Below are 15944 nucleotides of genomic sequence, written 5' to 3' on the forward strand. Positions count from 1 at the left end.
GGTCATTAAACACCTCACTATTTAATGATGCATTCAATAACCTGGCTCCCTCCATTAACCCTAGTACCAGAGAGAGTTACATTTGATTCAAAGTTTTGATTAGCATGTTAATAAGGTAGTTCGGTCCTCTTTTTCTTTTCTTTCTTTTTTTTTTTTTTTTACCAATCCGGTTTTGTTAAAATAATCTGATAATTTTCTATTACATTCTTAAGTGTCACTCATTACTTTTACATCACATCATGACCCAGCATACGTTTGTGGGCTTCCGTGACCATATGCACATGCACTTTATCTCAGATTTTGAAGGAAAAAAAGACAACAACAACAAAAAATACACTGTAAAATCTGACAAAGTGACTTTAATTAAAGAAATCAAGGAAACCGATTACCTCAAAATTACCGTGCAAAGTAGATAAACAATTTTAAGTTGTTGAAATATTTGAGCCAAATGTATATATATATATATGTATTGTTGTTTAGATTATTGTTATTATATATTCTTGCCTTCCTTCATTGGCTTCCAGTAAAACGAAGAATCAACTTAAAAATTGTAAAAATTACATGTAAGGCCATGTATGGCCTGCCACCTGCATACATAACAGAATTACTGAGCCCTTATTAAAAATAGCAATTATTAATGAATTAATAATTATTCTACTGGTCGTCCTCTCTGATCATCTGATCAGGGCCAGAGGTGATTGTGCTTTGCTGTTGCATGTGTGATGTATGTACATTTGTACGCCTGGTTGTACTTGCGTGCTTTATCTTATACGTGAAGCACTTTGTAACTGTGTGTTTTTAAAAATGCGGTACAAATAAGTAGTTAGTCATAAAAATAAAACTATTTTTTATGGTGGAGTGCTGAGGATGAATTGAGGTGTCTCACAGCCTGAGGAAAGCAGCTGGTCTGTAGTCTGGTGGGACAGTGTGGCACTAAAAACAAAGTTTACTTACTTTGTTTTTACTTTTTATGAAGCACTTACAATAAAGGTTATTGTTATTATTAAAGCTGTGTCTCATTTTATGTTTGCATAATAATTACAGTGCAAAAAATCAAATGATTTACAGACATCCTCAAAACAATATATTAATTTACAGATTTTCTCTGATAAAATGTGCTGATATATATTTCTGTATTTCATCTCTGTCATCTCTCCAAAGACATACCCGTTGTTCCTGACAGGAGACAAAGGTCTGAAACCCTGGTGCCACTCCGAAGCCCAGCTGGTCTATAAACGGCGGCTCGTCCTGGGTGTGGATCTGAACTTTGATACCTGCTTCAAACGACGTCTCGTCTGTTGACAAGAAGAGGTTAGGACATTTACAACAGGGATGATGATTTGTATGCACACATAGGCTTGCACGATGTACCGAGCAGCTGTTTTTACTAATGGGATGGAGAAAAAGGCTTTGCAGCGGAGGAATACCTTTCAGCCAGTGAGTACAAAAACAAACCAGACACAAAATCTAAGAAATAATGAAGCAAGCACAGGAGAAATTAAAAAATTTCATTGACTTGCAGTCTTATATGAACTAGGAAGAAGCCCTACTGGAGAGTCATTACTTATTCATTAGTTTTACCTATGGACTGCCATGAAGGACAAACACACTGTGATCCTTGAGGAGTTAACAATAGCTGGGATGAGGTTTGAAAGGATAAAGAAGATGGACTTCCTAAGTAGGACGGCTGATGACAATACGTGCCCCACAGGAGTCTTATTTACTGCAGGGGGAAATGGAAGTGAACGGATAAATTAATAAATAAATGATGATGAGGATAAAAGGAAAATCAATACAGCTGACAGCTTTCTTTACTATAGCACTCTGCTGTATAGATTTTAAATGAAGCAGGTGGCCTCTTTGATACAGAGATCTGGGGAACATCACAATGACATGGCGACTCAAATACTTGTGCAAACATATTTCTATCACATTTGCAAAGACCTGGTCCTGCTTATCATGGTGATGGCAGGCTGGATTCAAGAGATTTAGTTCCTTTGAGTGCTGGCTCAAGGATAAAGTGGGATGTCTGTTTCCTGCCGTCTCTCCTCCCTGCTTGTCACTTGGAATCGCCTTCTAAGTGCCAGGCTTTTTCACCATTTTCAATTAAAGAGCTCAGGGATGCGGCTGGAATTTAGTAAGAGAGCCTTGACAAAGACCGACAGACTTTAACTGTTCGACATTGCTGTTCTGAGACTGGATACAAAGCCATTTTCTGCCGCTGCCAAGACAAATGCTTGAGGCTTGGAGCAGCACATATACATAAGTAGTGCCCAAGCTCCTGCTTGCAAAAGTGAACGCCATCTTTAAGTCATGGCCATCTGTCATCCAATTGGAATAATAACATTTGGACTGACTTGGAATGAAAGGGAAACTTGATCACAGTTGACACTAACAAGGATTATTCAGCTGCCTCTGAGTTATTTCATTCACAGTGCTTTGATGTGAAATTATTTCAGGTATGCATCAGTCACACACAACATTCCTCAACAAAACAGTCGCTGTAACCTGGAGACACACTGCAGTGACGGTTTTACACTTATCAGTTAAATACTGCGGCGAATCTCATTTTATATTTTATAAAAATACAACATCACACCTGCCCACTCACATTTTCTTTGATTTTTCTTTCAGACATCATCGCCACGCAGAGCTCTCTTGGTATTATGTTATCAGGACAGGGCCTTAGTGGTTCCTGCTGTTGCCTCACAGCATGGAGGGTATGACGAGTCCAGCAGATTTGTTTCTGTGAAAAGTTTTCATGTTCTTCCCTGTGTCTCTCTGGGTTTGCTCCTCTCTCCTCCCGCAATCCGAAGACATGCAGGCCAAGTAAAGTAAAAACTCTAAATTGCCTTTAGGTGTGAAACTGAGTGTTTATATGTATTGAATTGGGACTTTCACAGACTGGCACCCCAGGAGTAATCTTAACGTGATAACCGGGGGTAATGGTGCATACTCAGTTTCACACTACAGTTTTGTCCTTAAAGGAACTTTGTTGTAGAAAGTAAGATTTCTATGTCAGTTCTAGGTGCAATATAAATACTGTGAATGTATTAAAACGCTCAATCCAAGGAGAAATGAACACAGACTTTATTTGGAAACTTAAACATAAACGAGCCATTAGGACTTCTGTGAGGGTGTGATGCCCTGCTCAGGCCTGTGAGAGCGGACCGATCAGAGCAGACCGAGCTTTTCAGGACGGGGGGCTTAAAGAGACAGGCGCTAAAACAGAGTGTCAGATAGAGGGGAAACAGGTGCTGCAGGAATGGATGATATGAAAAAAACAGTCTTTTGTTTAAAGGGGCTCTTGTTACAATTAGTGACAATTTATGTGTATTAATCACAATTTTATTGGCCCTATGTGAGCAGATTGTAATGTGACATGACAAATTTGACCTTCCCCATCTCTCTTGGTTGTCTATACATGCCTGTGGACGATTTGTTAAAGTTGTGTAATGCTGCTGGACTGCTAGAATAAGGGCTCATTAATTCTGCTATGTATGTAGGTGCCAGGCCATGGAGGGCCTTAAATGTAATTCATAAAAATTTGAGGTTTCTTCTTTGTTTTACTGGATACCAATGAAGGGAGGCAAGAATAAATAATAACCACATAAAAATAGAATAAAGAAGAAATCTTCTTGCTGATGGTCTTTTTTTGCTTATGTAAGTCATATAGAGGCGAAGGACTTGGGTCGGATTTTCCGTGACAGTTCAAAGGATGTCACTTCATGTACGCTCCCAAGTGACGTGGGTCTTTTTTGCCTCTCTCCACTCCGCTACCAGAGAGCAACAGTAGCTAACATTAGTTTAGAAATGGAGTCCACTAACATAAACTGATGTCCAGCTTCCAGCACAACACAGAAGTTCCACAGTGCCCCTTTAACATTAGAGCATGTGAGCATGGGACTTTACATGAATGTGTGCACTCAATTTCCTCTTGTTCATTTTAAAACACTCCTGAAGAGGTATGCCTCTATTCCCACTGTTGTCTGTAGTACAACATCACTGAGCCCCTGTGGCGTCATCTAAGAGATCCAGAAGATATGATAATGACATTTTGGTACCATTGACTTTAATTGTTTAAATTAAGCCAGGTATATTTATTTATTTATTTATTTTTTTAAGTACAAAATTGAAAAGCAAATTTGTAATCTATGAATTACAGTGTGTGCTACAGTGTCCAATGTCAGTCCAGTATCACATTAAGTGAATCATCTGTTATAAGGGTTGACCGATATGGCTTTTTCAGGGTTGATATCGATTATTAGAAATCAAGGAGACTAAAAAAACGATATTTAGGACCAATATTCTTTTGCAGAAAAAATGAAAGTCTTTGTGTCGAAATTTCGAACAACCAGTGATGGAATGCACCTAAATTAAGTACAATTTACTCAAGTACTGCTCTTAAGTATAATTTTCACGTACTTTACTTGAGTATTTCTATTTTCTGCGACTTTATAAGAAACCAATTAGGTGTGTAAGTAATGTAAACACTAACGAAATACCACCAGCTCCAATGCAAGAACACATTTTTGACTAAAAGTCCTTTGCAGGGCAGCTCTTCCTTGTTTGCTACCTCTGCCATAAACACTAAGAGGGAAGTGTCCACTGTATTTGGCATTCTTGGGGTGTTTCTGTATGCAAGTGAGTCTTGACATGCACAAGTAGATGGATAAATAGGTGAGTTTTATCATTGTTCAATTGTGTGAAGTAGTGCGTGTACATGTTTTTGATAAATACCCATTTCCTTGGTCTTAAAGATAGATAGTGCTTGGATAAATGAGGTCCCAGGTGTTTGAATTGGCACATTATGCACTACAGGGCATCCAGCCAGATTAAACAAATGGGTAATAAATGCTTTTATTATGGGACTAATCAATAGCCAAGCTGCATCGTTTTGGCATTAATGACCAAAGCCTCATTTAAAAACACCAAAAAAAGTCTGATATTTAAGGGATCTGTGGTTGATGTTTTTCCTGACTTTCACATATTAAATAGTATCGTAGTTAAGTAATATCGAGCGTTGCCTGCAAAATAAATAGAAAACAGCAAACCGATCACCTTAAACAAACAACAAAAAAAACAAAAATGCGTGACGTTGATATGGTTCAGTACACAAAGTGACTCCGACAATAACATAAACAATACTCAATTATTAATGACAGCAAGCAAGCACATGACTATGTATGAATTATAATTACTGCAACCGTATGTTTTCACCTCATTCCTCTTGTAAAAGTCTTTAATTATTTAATAATCTTACATAAAGAACATTATATATTAAAATCATTTAATAATTTAGGCTTTGAGTAGATGCAGCCTAATGTTTAAATATTGTAGTCACATCACAACGGTATGCTTTCTGCTTCATGTTTTATGATGATCGTGAGCACAGTGTTTCTGTGACCATGGTGAACTGTCTCTTTACATTCCTTGTGCATATCAAATATTGATGCAAACATGCGGCAACATATGCAGCTGCATTAAAATCAGAGTTTCAGGGTCTCCCAGAGCGGCACGGAGCAGACTCAGCTGTGTTGATGAGGGGTCGGTGCTGAATCAAAGAGGCTGTACCCGCCATTGATTTTACATCTGGCAAATGGTTCTGCTCTTCTTTGATTTATGTGGACTTGAAGTGTAACTGACAAGTGATACAATTATTTTACAATGAAATAACATTTTCCTGATCAATATTCGTCTCTCTTTATACGCATTAGTCGATAATATTCCTTTTACACAGCGGGTGCATTTAAAAAGATCAAAGCCTGCATTTTTCAGGATCATCACTCATAATTAATTTAAGTGTAGAGAAAAGTACAGGATTTAGTATTTCAGGTGCAAAACTGAGCCTAGTCAGGCCTCTATCGCTGGGATGAGAGGGGAACCCCTGTGATAGATTTCTAAAAGCACCAACACTGGAAATAAATGGCTACTTTCCTGTTTATTTGATTACAAACATCTCTTTCTGATGCTGTAGGGCAAGTGGAAACACTAATCTTGTGGTTTTAGCTGAGGTGTACAAAACTGGGAATGGGATGTTTCCTGTGCAGTAACCTGCAGGTAAGCTTACCAGTCTCTCCCCATACAGGCAAGTATTCATCCTGCTGGATATCCAACATCAGCTCCAGGCCGTTGCCCATCCCACCCTTCATCGTCACCAGGAGGGGTCGTCCATCTTGGCCTGAATTAAAGGTGTAGCACTTCCCATAGCGTGTGAATATCTGAAATACACAAAGAGAAAAATATGGGGATTTTAGCGATATACAGACAGAAAAAGAAGACAGGAAAGAGTCCATCTAAAGCTCAGTTCTGACCCAAGTAACATCAGCGTCTGCAGCTCTATATGTTTGTTCTTTGTGAAGTGGAGATGAAGGTTGTGCTGAGCAGGAGATTGTTTTAAAAGCAGCTGAAAATCACCTACAGTAACCTGTTCTTGTTAGGCTGTCAGCAGCAGACCTCAGAGGTCTCTGTGTTGAGATGCTGTTGACAAACTGGGCCCTAACCCCTCTCAGTGATGCATGATACAGTATGCGCTTGAGTGAATGTGACATGACTTGTATTTCTGAGTGGGATGTCCTGTGCCTGAGTAATGTCACGCAAAACAACAACTGGCATCAAAGTAGTTCTTTTTGTATCTCCAGATACAGACTAGTAAAAGTGATGATTGCGATTAGAGGTGAAATAATTAGTCGATTAACTGATGAGTTGGTTGACAAAATATTTAACAACAATCTCAAAATCTGTATTTTTTAAGCAAACCTGCAAACATTCACTGGTTTAAACTTCTTAAACATGAGGACTCTTTGACTTTCTTTGTCACATGTCACAGTAAACAGATTTTTGGGTTCTGGACTGTTGGTAAGATAAAACAAGCATTTCAAAACATCACTTTGGGCTCTGGGAGGTTAAAATGGGAATTGTTTTATTATTTTTTCTTTCGTTATCAAAAGCTTGTTTTTTTGTTCAGTACTTGTCTGCCTGTGTCTTTTCGGCGGGCCGCTGTTAGTGTGTTTTTCTTAGCCTAGCTTACTCAGTATAGTTACCTGGCTAACTTTGTTCAAAGCTTTAGGTTACGGACATATGGTCCGGCACAGGGATATATCTCAGGCCCGATGAAGATGAAGTTTTTTCGGTTGGCTGAGATCGGTGGGCAGAGCGACAATGAGAACCAGCGGTGACCACAGTAGTGTGCTAATGAGCAAATCCTGCCTTATGGCAAATCTGAGGGGACACACTACCTAAAATTCAGAAACACATAGTAGCCCACCCCCACCAATAACAATGTCATTTTCCATCACAATGTGTTACTGTAGGCATCGTCATATGCCAATTTAGTAGACATACATAGCACAACCCTACATACCTTAAATCTACAACTTATAGGATTTTGTGACTGCTCCATAATAATGTCTTATAAGCCCATCACCTACCAAAGTTGCCCAAGGCTGACCTAAATTTCTTGTTTTGTCAAGGTAACAGTCCAAAACCCAAATATATTCAGCTTGATTTAACGAGAAAGCAAATGTTAAGCAGCTGGAACCAGTGAATGTTTTGCTTATTTGTTCAAATTTGACTAATTGTTTAAATATTAAGCGATCACCGAGTGCAATCTTTTTCTTTATCAAAATGGATTCAAAGCACCTTGAAAAAACAAGGGCAGATCAAGCGAGCTTAACATGCTGCAGTTCCACTTTTGTCTCCACAGTATGACACAAACCTGCAGATACTTGTAATTCATTGAACATGGTGCAGTCTCGTCAAATCCCGGCTACATCTGCCCTCAGGTTACATGCCTGGAGCATGGTGTGTCTTATTAGTAAATCAGGCATATATATCGTACAGTAGCATCTGCCGGACAGCTTCTATAGAGCGAAGGAGAGAACTGTGACCTATTGGTAAACACGTGATTGCCAGTAAACTAATGGATGTGTAATTGAATCATAGACATTAGGAAATGGAAAGCCGTGGCCATGATCCAAAATAATACGTTCCTCTACTTTGTTGTCAAGTCACATGATTGTGAGCCCTGTATCAAAGCATCCTAGCTCACAATTAACTTATTATTAACCTCCGACATTATGACATTCATATGAGGAAATGGTAAAAGGAAGTGAAGGAGCCGTTCATGGAGGAGAAAACCATAGGAGCAGAAAAGTAATAACTGTAATAAGTCTCCTCTTTTCTGTCCTCTCCTCTTTGTGCTCACAACATTCAATGGAGATAAGGCTTCTTTGTACGATAGCAGTACAAATAACTACATCACAGCACAGATAGTTTTTCTACGAAAAACCTTTTTTTGTGTGCTGAGGCTGACTAAAAATGTTGAAGCTCTATTTCTTCTGAATGCATTGTGAGGACCTTGGGAGCACATAAGGAGGCGTTTATTACATGGGTGACTTATGAGTCAGACATTAGCACTTTATGACAAATTACTCAAATGTCACAAACACCAGATGCACAGAGCTGAAAATACTGCAGCCATGTCTCACAAAGGAAAAGTTAGCATAATGTGAATCCTGTTCAGTGAAGTATGGGAGAAAGAACAGAGCGTGGATCAGGATGGATGGCCTCCCATGGTGTGTTCGTATAGGAGCTTTTAAGACACAAATGGGTGAAATGTAGCAAAAGGCTTCTGTTTTTCTTACACAATATGAGATGTGACCTTTGGAGTGCATAAGTGGAAAAACTGAGTCAAAAGCAGTGGCTGCGACGCGCCCGCCTATGTGCTGTGACTCCAGAGCAGGATACAAACATCAATAAAAATGCCCCTTAAATCCATCTTAGTCCCGGAGTCGCCTCTCACCATAATCAGATCACTGTTTACCATTACTCTTTGGAACATAAGGCAAGGAAACTGAATGATATAATGGCACCACCTGCGTCAGCAACACAAAATATTTGATGCTAAGAACGGCTTAAACCTGCAGTAAAAAAAGGTTGTTGCTCTTAGTCGGAGACAGATTTTCCCTGTGTGACCCTGCAGCAGCCGAACAAGCCACACTTTACTTCAAAATCTAATATCAACAATTTGTTAGGGACAATTTCTTTTCAAGGTTTTGCCTTTTTACTGCTTACCCAGACTGATTCTTTAGGTGACAAGTTTCAACATTCAGAGAAAGAGGCAATGCTGCTTACAATGAAAAGAGAAAACCATTTGGTAGATACACATCATGAAAACAGCGATAAGATTGTTCGCGATTGTGTGGACGCGTGCATGAGGGTTTTTCAGCGCGAACGCACCCGAGCATGCACGCACGCATTTGTACGAGAGTATGAATGAGCAGGCTGATATTAGAGAGTGCGCGCGCAGACAGTACTTGCATACATGTGTGCAGGCACCCCCTGCCTGCCATCTGTGTGTATGTGTTGATAATGTGGTGATTGACTGCAGGAGGCCTGTAGTCAGAGTTGCTGTGGTAACCAGGAGATTGTGCTGGCTGCATTGAGTGAAGAGCAGCAGCAGTGGGGGCCTCTGTGGTGACCTTGGGGAGTCAGGATCTTCATTGTGTTCTGTGCCTTTGAGGTTTGCTCTCAGTCTCAACATATTTCTTCGTGACTGTCTATCGAACAGCCTGTCTGTTTTGTTCAGTGTTGTTTTGCATTTGTGAAGCGTAAAATTTCCGAAAAGCCTCTTAAGAATTCAGCAGGAGCACTGTTTTATTTTGGAAAAGTGCAAACTTTTACCAGAGGAAGCAACCCCGAAAAAGCCTTAAGACAAAACCTTGAAGGAAAACTTTAAACTGATTACTTCTAAATTATGTAGCGCAATCAAGGCGGCATGAAATGGTTCGAAAACTTGTTGCTGTTCAGCTTGTTGCTCAAATATGTATATTTGTAACACCTAAGCAGCTTAGCCTGAGGAGGTAAATCTGGTCTTCCATTTGGCTTACCATTGAGCCCTATACATTTGAAATGGGAACCACTGTTTCCTCCAAACTTGTAAACACAAAAATTAAACATTTAAATTGACGCCACCTATGAGGAAAAACACTGAGAGAGACATCACCCTCTCCCGTTCTCGCAGGGTGTAGAAATGTCACCATCTCTCTTCTTCGATAAATAATTCACAGACATACAGCCCGAGACTGTTGAGATGGCCCTCGGCTATCCTTCACATGACAATGTGACAAGGATGCACAAGCTGTTCCCTAAAGTTGCCAGGGAACCACTTTCCCACCCGCTTCATCAAAGCTGAGCACAGAGGTGCAATGTGTTGTTGACAGTGACAAAAACACGCACCTATGAAAGATTGTCTGGGTTTGACTTGGCGCTGAATCAACTCAGCTATAAAAATGGTTTGTTGATATACTCAGAGTGTTTAATGTAATTAGTTTATGGTCAACAAATACAATAACGAATGTGTCTACGATGAAGTGTGGAAGTTTACTCATCTGGTGTATCTACTCAGTCATTGTACGTCACCTGTATTGAGAGTGTTACAAAATACAAGAAACATTTTATGCTAGAACAACACCAAAAGCAAAAACTTTCCACACATATCAACATCTCTCAACAAGATTCAACTGAACTGAACATGACTGTAAGCTTCTCAAATCCCTCATAAAAACAATCTTGTCTCGAGGTACAATTAGTAGTCATTTTGAAGCCTTCAGACACGTCTCACACTCCTAACCAGCAGATGGTTCGATCGTTTTGTCAACAGCAGTTTCCGAAGTCAAAAATGAACTTTAATCTTTAACTTTTAGGGCAATATGGATGGGAAGGTGCTCAGAGTCATGGAATCACGATCAAATTGGCGAGTGAGCAAACTCAATCAGCAGATGAGGATGGCGTGATTCTGCCAAAAGATCCAGAAAAGCTACTAAATAAACCATGAAGTGAGATTATTTTGTCGCCATTACAAATGTGATATTTATTATAGGAAATTATGTTGTAGGGGATTATTCTGTCCACCTGTTGCACTATACAGGATGCCTCTGACTACTTTTCATACAGCAGATGTGAGCAGAAAGCATAGCGTGAGGAGAGAGAGAGTTTTTTCCAGCCAGAAAGAGTCAAAGGATCCTCAGCTGTTGAATAAATGCAAATGGTTGCACTGCTTTATGGACTAATGATGCTCCTGCTTGTAGATGAAACAGTGTTTTTCTAAACAGCAGTTTTCAGAGCAGAACAGAGCAGGTGGCTGTTTAAAATATAAAAGCTCTGATAAAGTTACCGTAAACTACCTAAAGGGCCACATATTTCCCTAAGGAGGTGGTGGAGAACAAAACTGGGCTAAACCATGAGGGGACATTGGATCCATCGGCTGGCCAGAAATGTGATTACAAATGAACACTGACGTTGCTCCATGTCTTTGCCAACAAGTTTGCCATGGCATAGAAGTCGAGAGCAGCCGTGCTTGTAATTATTTTTTTAATGCCCTTATCTCAAGAACACAAGTTCATTACTACCTTATCTCAAGATAACAAAGCTTGTGTTCTCATGATAATGGGTTACTTTTATCTCATTATCTCCAGAAAAACAAAAAGACAGATTTCTAAAGATAATGGGATAATTTGTCATGAGAACATGACTTGTTTTCTCGAGCTCTTGGGATAATTATGGAGAACTCAAAAATGAGTGTCATTACCTGATTTCAACCTTCATCATCGCTGTCATGACTGTCGGGAGGGATTCATAATTGAGCAGCACAGTTGCACGCACTTCAGTGATCAGCAAGATCACTGAAGTGCACTCGCCTGTGAAGTTGCAGCCGGGATGGTCGTCATCTTACATGACAAGGACTGATCTGATGTTATCTCGAACGGAAAGCCACGATGCAATTTCTGCCAGTGTTAGCTCTTGATTGAAGTAGAACTTGATCAATAATGGGAGCTCCTTGTTCTGACATTTTCAGCTTAAATCAGTTGCTGCGGTTGTCAAGACGACATCCATGCACAATGGCACGGCACTCTTGATCTCTGATTAACATTACACGTAATATGGAAATTGAGGAAATTACTTTTCTTGTGATACCGGGTTTATTATCTTTGACTTGACTTGACTTGACTTGTGTATTGTAGCTTTGAGTGCATCAAAATAATGCAAGGTAAATCAAATACATATCGATTTCATAAATCCACAGTTGTTGCTATTAGCTGTAGTTTTTTGTTGTTGTTTTTAGCAGTAGCAAGTTTAAGAGTTTTAGGGTGGGATTTTTTTTTTCCTCTTAGGTACACCAAAGATCTCAGATACACCAAACTGATGTCAAAGAACTAGTGGCGAGAAAGGCTGACTGTTGCGTTGCCTCATGACGCCTGTGTCTCGGACAAAAAGCTGCACTTGAACACACAACAAAGACTACAGTTGACTACCAACTGTGTGAAAAGAAATAGCTCACAATACCATCAGGTGGCAGTAGTCTGCACTTGTCGTTCAGAAAATGGAAACTGTTACAATAAAGCAAGTTTTTGGACACCACTCTCGCTTATATAGACACTCACCAGAGGGCTAAGTGGAGATAAGGAGAAATAGGGGTGAAATTATGGATACTACAGCGACAGGCTCAAGGGGCTTTCCCTTTCTTTTTTCTATTTCTCTTCTCGTACACTGACTCGCTTAATTGAACAGCCAATCAAAATTATTCTCATCTCTCATGAGCTCCGTCAGCAATTGTACATGCTCAATCGGCCACATATCCACCTACAAGTGCCAGCTAGTGCCACAGGTGCTGGCCCTGACATTGACCAACAGCCGACTTTCGGCCTTGTTTGTCAGTGCGCTTGCATTTCATCCATGAAATCGACAAGGAAAGAAGAAACCATTACACTGATTATCCAGACAGCACATACAGAGAGTAAATACACCTTCAGCTAGACTTCACAGTAAGATTTTAGCAAATTGGGCTGAGGGTTGTCAATCAATAGGGTGCACAGGAGGGACAGAGGCTGACTGGATGTTCTCGAATGGATTTCGTCACCGAAATCAATGTCTGGGACCTGCAAGTGAGGAGAGGCCTGCCGGATGACAATTAAGCATGTGTGTTGTTGAAGCACGGATAAAGAAGGATGTAGCAGGTGCACGGAGGGAAGGATGGATTGATGAGGCCAGTGTACTAAATTTATAGAGTTTCGAGAGTCCCAGCAACATGGGGGAGCAGGGGTGGGGGTTAAGCGGGGCTGCACAGAAGTCAATAAGTACTGAAACCTATTGTATGTAGACAGGCTTGCCTTCCTTCTCCACACCTCACTTCTCAAGTGTGACTGATTCTATTGGTCTGACTCATGCCGACGGCTCTTCTTACCTGCCCCGAGGCCAAGCAGGACATCATCGATTATCAATGCACCGGCACATATCCCCAAAACTCAGGCATCGGCATTATGTTTATCTCTGGAATAGCTTGCTGTTGCTCGGTCACCCTTAAGAAGACATGAAGCTTTCCTAAAGATGTTGGTAGGAGGAAATGTGTTTGACTGTGATAACTTGTTTTGTGGTTCCAGATTTAAATTGGTGAAGAAATAAAAGCATCTGTTTGATGCATTATTTGTGGATACGGTTTGATGACACAGAGACCGGGGGCTGCCACTAAGGCAAGCAGTTTCAAATTATAAAATTCCCTCAAAACATAAAATAACCCTCGGTCTTGCCGGCTGCAAGCGGTATAAAAAAAGAAAGAAAGAAAAAAACTGACTCCCCAAACATCAAACTGTGTTTCAAACAGCAGAAGAAAATCTACTTAACTGAAAACAAATTTGGGTAATGAGGTGGGAGAGAGAGGCGTTTGGCTTTCACATTGTTCTCCAGGCGATGATGGAGCGCGATCAATGGGGCCGCAGTTTACCAATGAGGCCAACACTAACTGCGTTCCATCACTGTGTGTCGGCGAGCATTGTAAAGCGTTGCTAAATGAATCAAAAGTCTTCATTAGGGGCAGATTGGCCTCTCGTGAGCACAGGATTGTACACACATCGATCCGGCAGTGTTGGACGACACAGGAGGGACCCCTTCAGACCATATGGTGAATGCAGAAGACTGCTAGGTTTTTTTTAACAATAATCTCTGACGAAATTATACAATTTATCATATTGTTTTGTGAGGAATTTACAGCCACAGTTTCCAACAGTGACACAGAAAGAAGAGATGCTATTCTGTAATACATTTCAAAAGGCACACATCACACCAACACCACTGTTGTCCAGTCAGCCAATTTAGGAAAGCTACAGGAATAATACAGCACTGTTATGGAGATAGACTGTGAGCTGAAATCCAATTATGCAAGATAAATCACTGCTAAGGAGTGCAAGGCAGCACAAGTCCATATAGAAATATTATGGTGGCATTTATATGGTGAGAGCCTGAGAGGTGCAGAGAGAGAGAGAGAGAGAGAGAGAGAGAGAGAGAGAGAGAGAGAGAGTTAATTGAACTACTGAGGCGCATTACCCAGCAACAGTGCAGAGGAATGCGCCTGTGTCCAGCCTGGTGATTGCATGTGTTCAAAGCACATTAATTAAAGACAACACGTAAACGATGCCGACGGTAAATTGCAAACACTTCACCCCCCGACTCTGGCTGATAATTGAAAATGCTACATCCATCTTTAAAAGCTGCATCAACCTGTTGGGAGGGGGTGTGGGGGAGTGAAAACAAAGACCTGAACTTTGGCGACACACTCACGGTGCTGAAATTGCGCGGCCCGCACAGCTCTCCCTGGTACCGGCAGTACAGCAGCATCTCCTCCAGCTGGTGTCCCAGCCGGTCCAGGAGCTGCCTCATGGACGGCTGGGACTCCCGCGGAGGAGGCAGAAAGTGATTGAAGTCCAGAATCCGAGACAGCGGGGACCAGGGCGGCTCTCCCCCCGCGCTCCCTCCACCGTCGCCGCGCAAAGGTGTGAGCGCGTCCCTCGCAGCGGGCGACACCTGCCAGTTCCTCCCGAAAAGTCCCAGCCACCTCCCCGCGCTGAATATGTCCGTCTTCTTCATGCGCCGCGGCAGCAGCAGGTTCTGGTTACAGATGGTGACGGCGGGGAAAACGAGCCTCTTGGCGTACACCATGTGCGCCTTGGTGTACACGGGCGAGGAGAGCAGGTACCGCACTCTGTTGGAGGACCAGGTGAAGAGCAGAGCCAGTGCCGCCAGGAAAGCCAGCAGCCACGCAACTCGCCGGGGGTAGGAGCCGCTGATAAAGATGTGCCTCAAGCCATGCAATGTTGTGTGCTTCAAGAACAGCTTCCCGGCTTCGGCGAGGGAGCCCGGTCTCGGTTTTGATCCGGATGAGTCGCACTGGCACATTTTGGAGGCAGGCTGGTGCGCGCTTTGAACATCGGTCCCGCTGTGGTCACAGTGAATGAGCCTAAACTCGCCTCTGCGCTCTCAGATGGCTGCTGTTTGTCAGAGACTTTGGAGGGAGAGAGAGAGAAAGAGAGAATGAGAGGGCGAAAGAGGGGAAGAGAAAGAGAGAGAAGGAGAGAGAGGGAGAGAGAGAGAAGCGCACGCAGCTCTGCTCGCTCCTCCACTGAGCAGCAGCTTGTGGTGGTGATGGGGGAGTATTCTGTCAGACGCACAGCGCTCCCTGAGCTTGTCCGAGGGGGTTGGAGGGGGGAGAAGCATGATTTAATGCGCTACTGTGCAGCAACAGGAGTCCAGGGGATTATTTCATCAAAATTACAACAGTTAAAGTCTCAGAAAATCTGAAGAAATGCTCCAGAGACAATGGATTTAGTTACAGTCACAGGCATATTGTAATTACACGTTTCTTCTGTTTGCCACCCAATCTTGATTCTTACTTTTCCATCTCCGCCTCCCCCTCCACCCTCACTCCCCACACCCAGAATATCCTCAGTGCTGTTTCCTGAATGAAATCATTGGCCTCAAAAAGCTGCTGAACATTTGTCTTCCTTTTCAAGCCTGTCACACACACACACACACACACACACACACCTACAGGCACGCTAACACAACACAACACCACACACATGCACAGTAATCCCTCCTGGCTCACTATTTGT

At 41.7% G+C, this 15944-nt stretch overlaps 1 protein-coding gene across 2 annotated transcripts in view; it reads right to left on the minus strand.

Annotated features, from left to right (window-relative positions):
• asic1b (acid-sensing (proton-gated) ion channel 1b) overlaps positions 1 to 15944 on the minus strand; it is a 157867-nt gene that overhangs the window by 14359 nt on the left and 127564 nt on the right. For both annotated transcript variants that reach the window (XM_073468589.1, XM_073468588.1), the window contains 2 exons: positions 6071 to 6221; positions 1168 to 1295 (listed from right to left, as the gene is read on the minus strand). In XM_073468589.1, coding sequence (XP_073324690.1) covers positions 1168 to 1295; positions 6071 to 6221 — 279 coding nt within the window. The remainder of the gene's footprint in view (positions 1 to 1167; positions 1296 to 6070; positions 6222 to 15944) is intronic.

This window comes from Pagrus major, chromosome 6, assembly GCF_040436345.1.
Source record: "Pagrus major chromosome 6, Pma_NU_1.0".
Taxonomy (NCBI): Eukaryota; Metazoa; Chordata; class Actinopteri; order Spariformes; family Sparidae; genus Pagrus; species Pagrus major.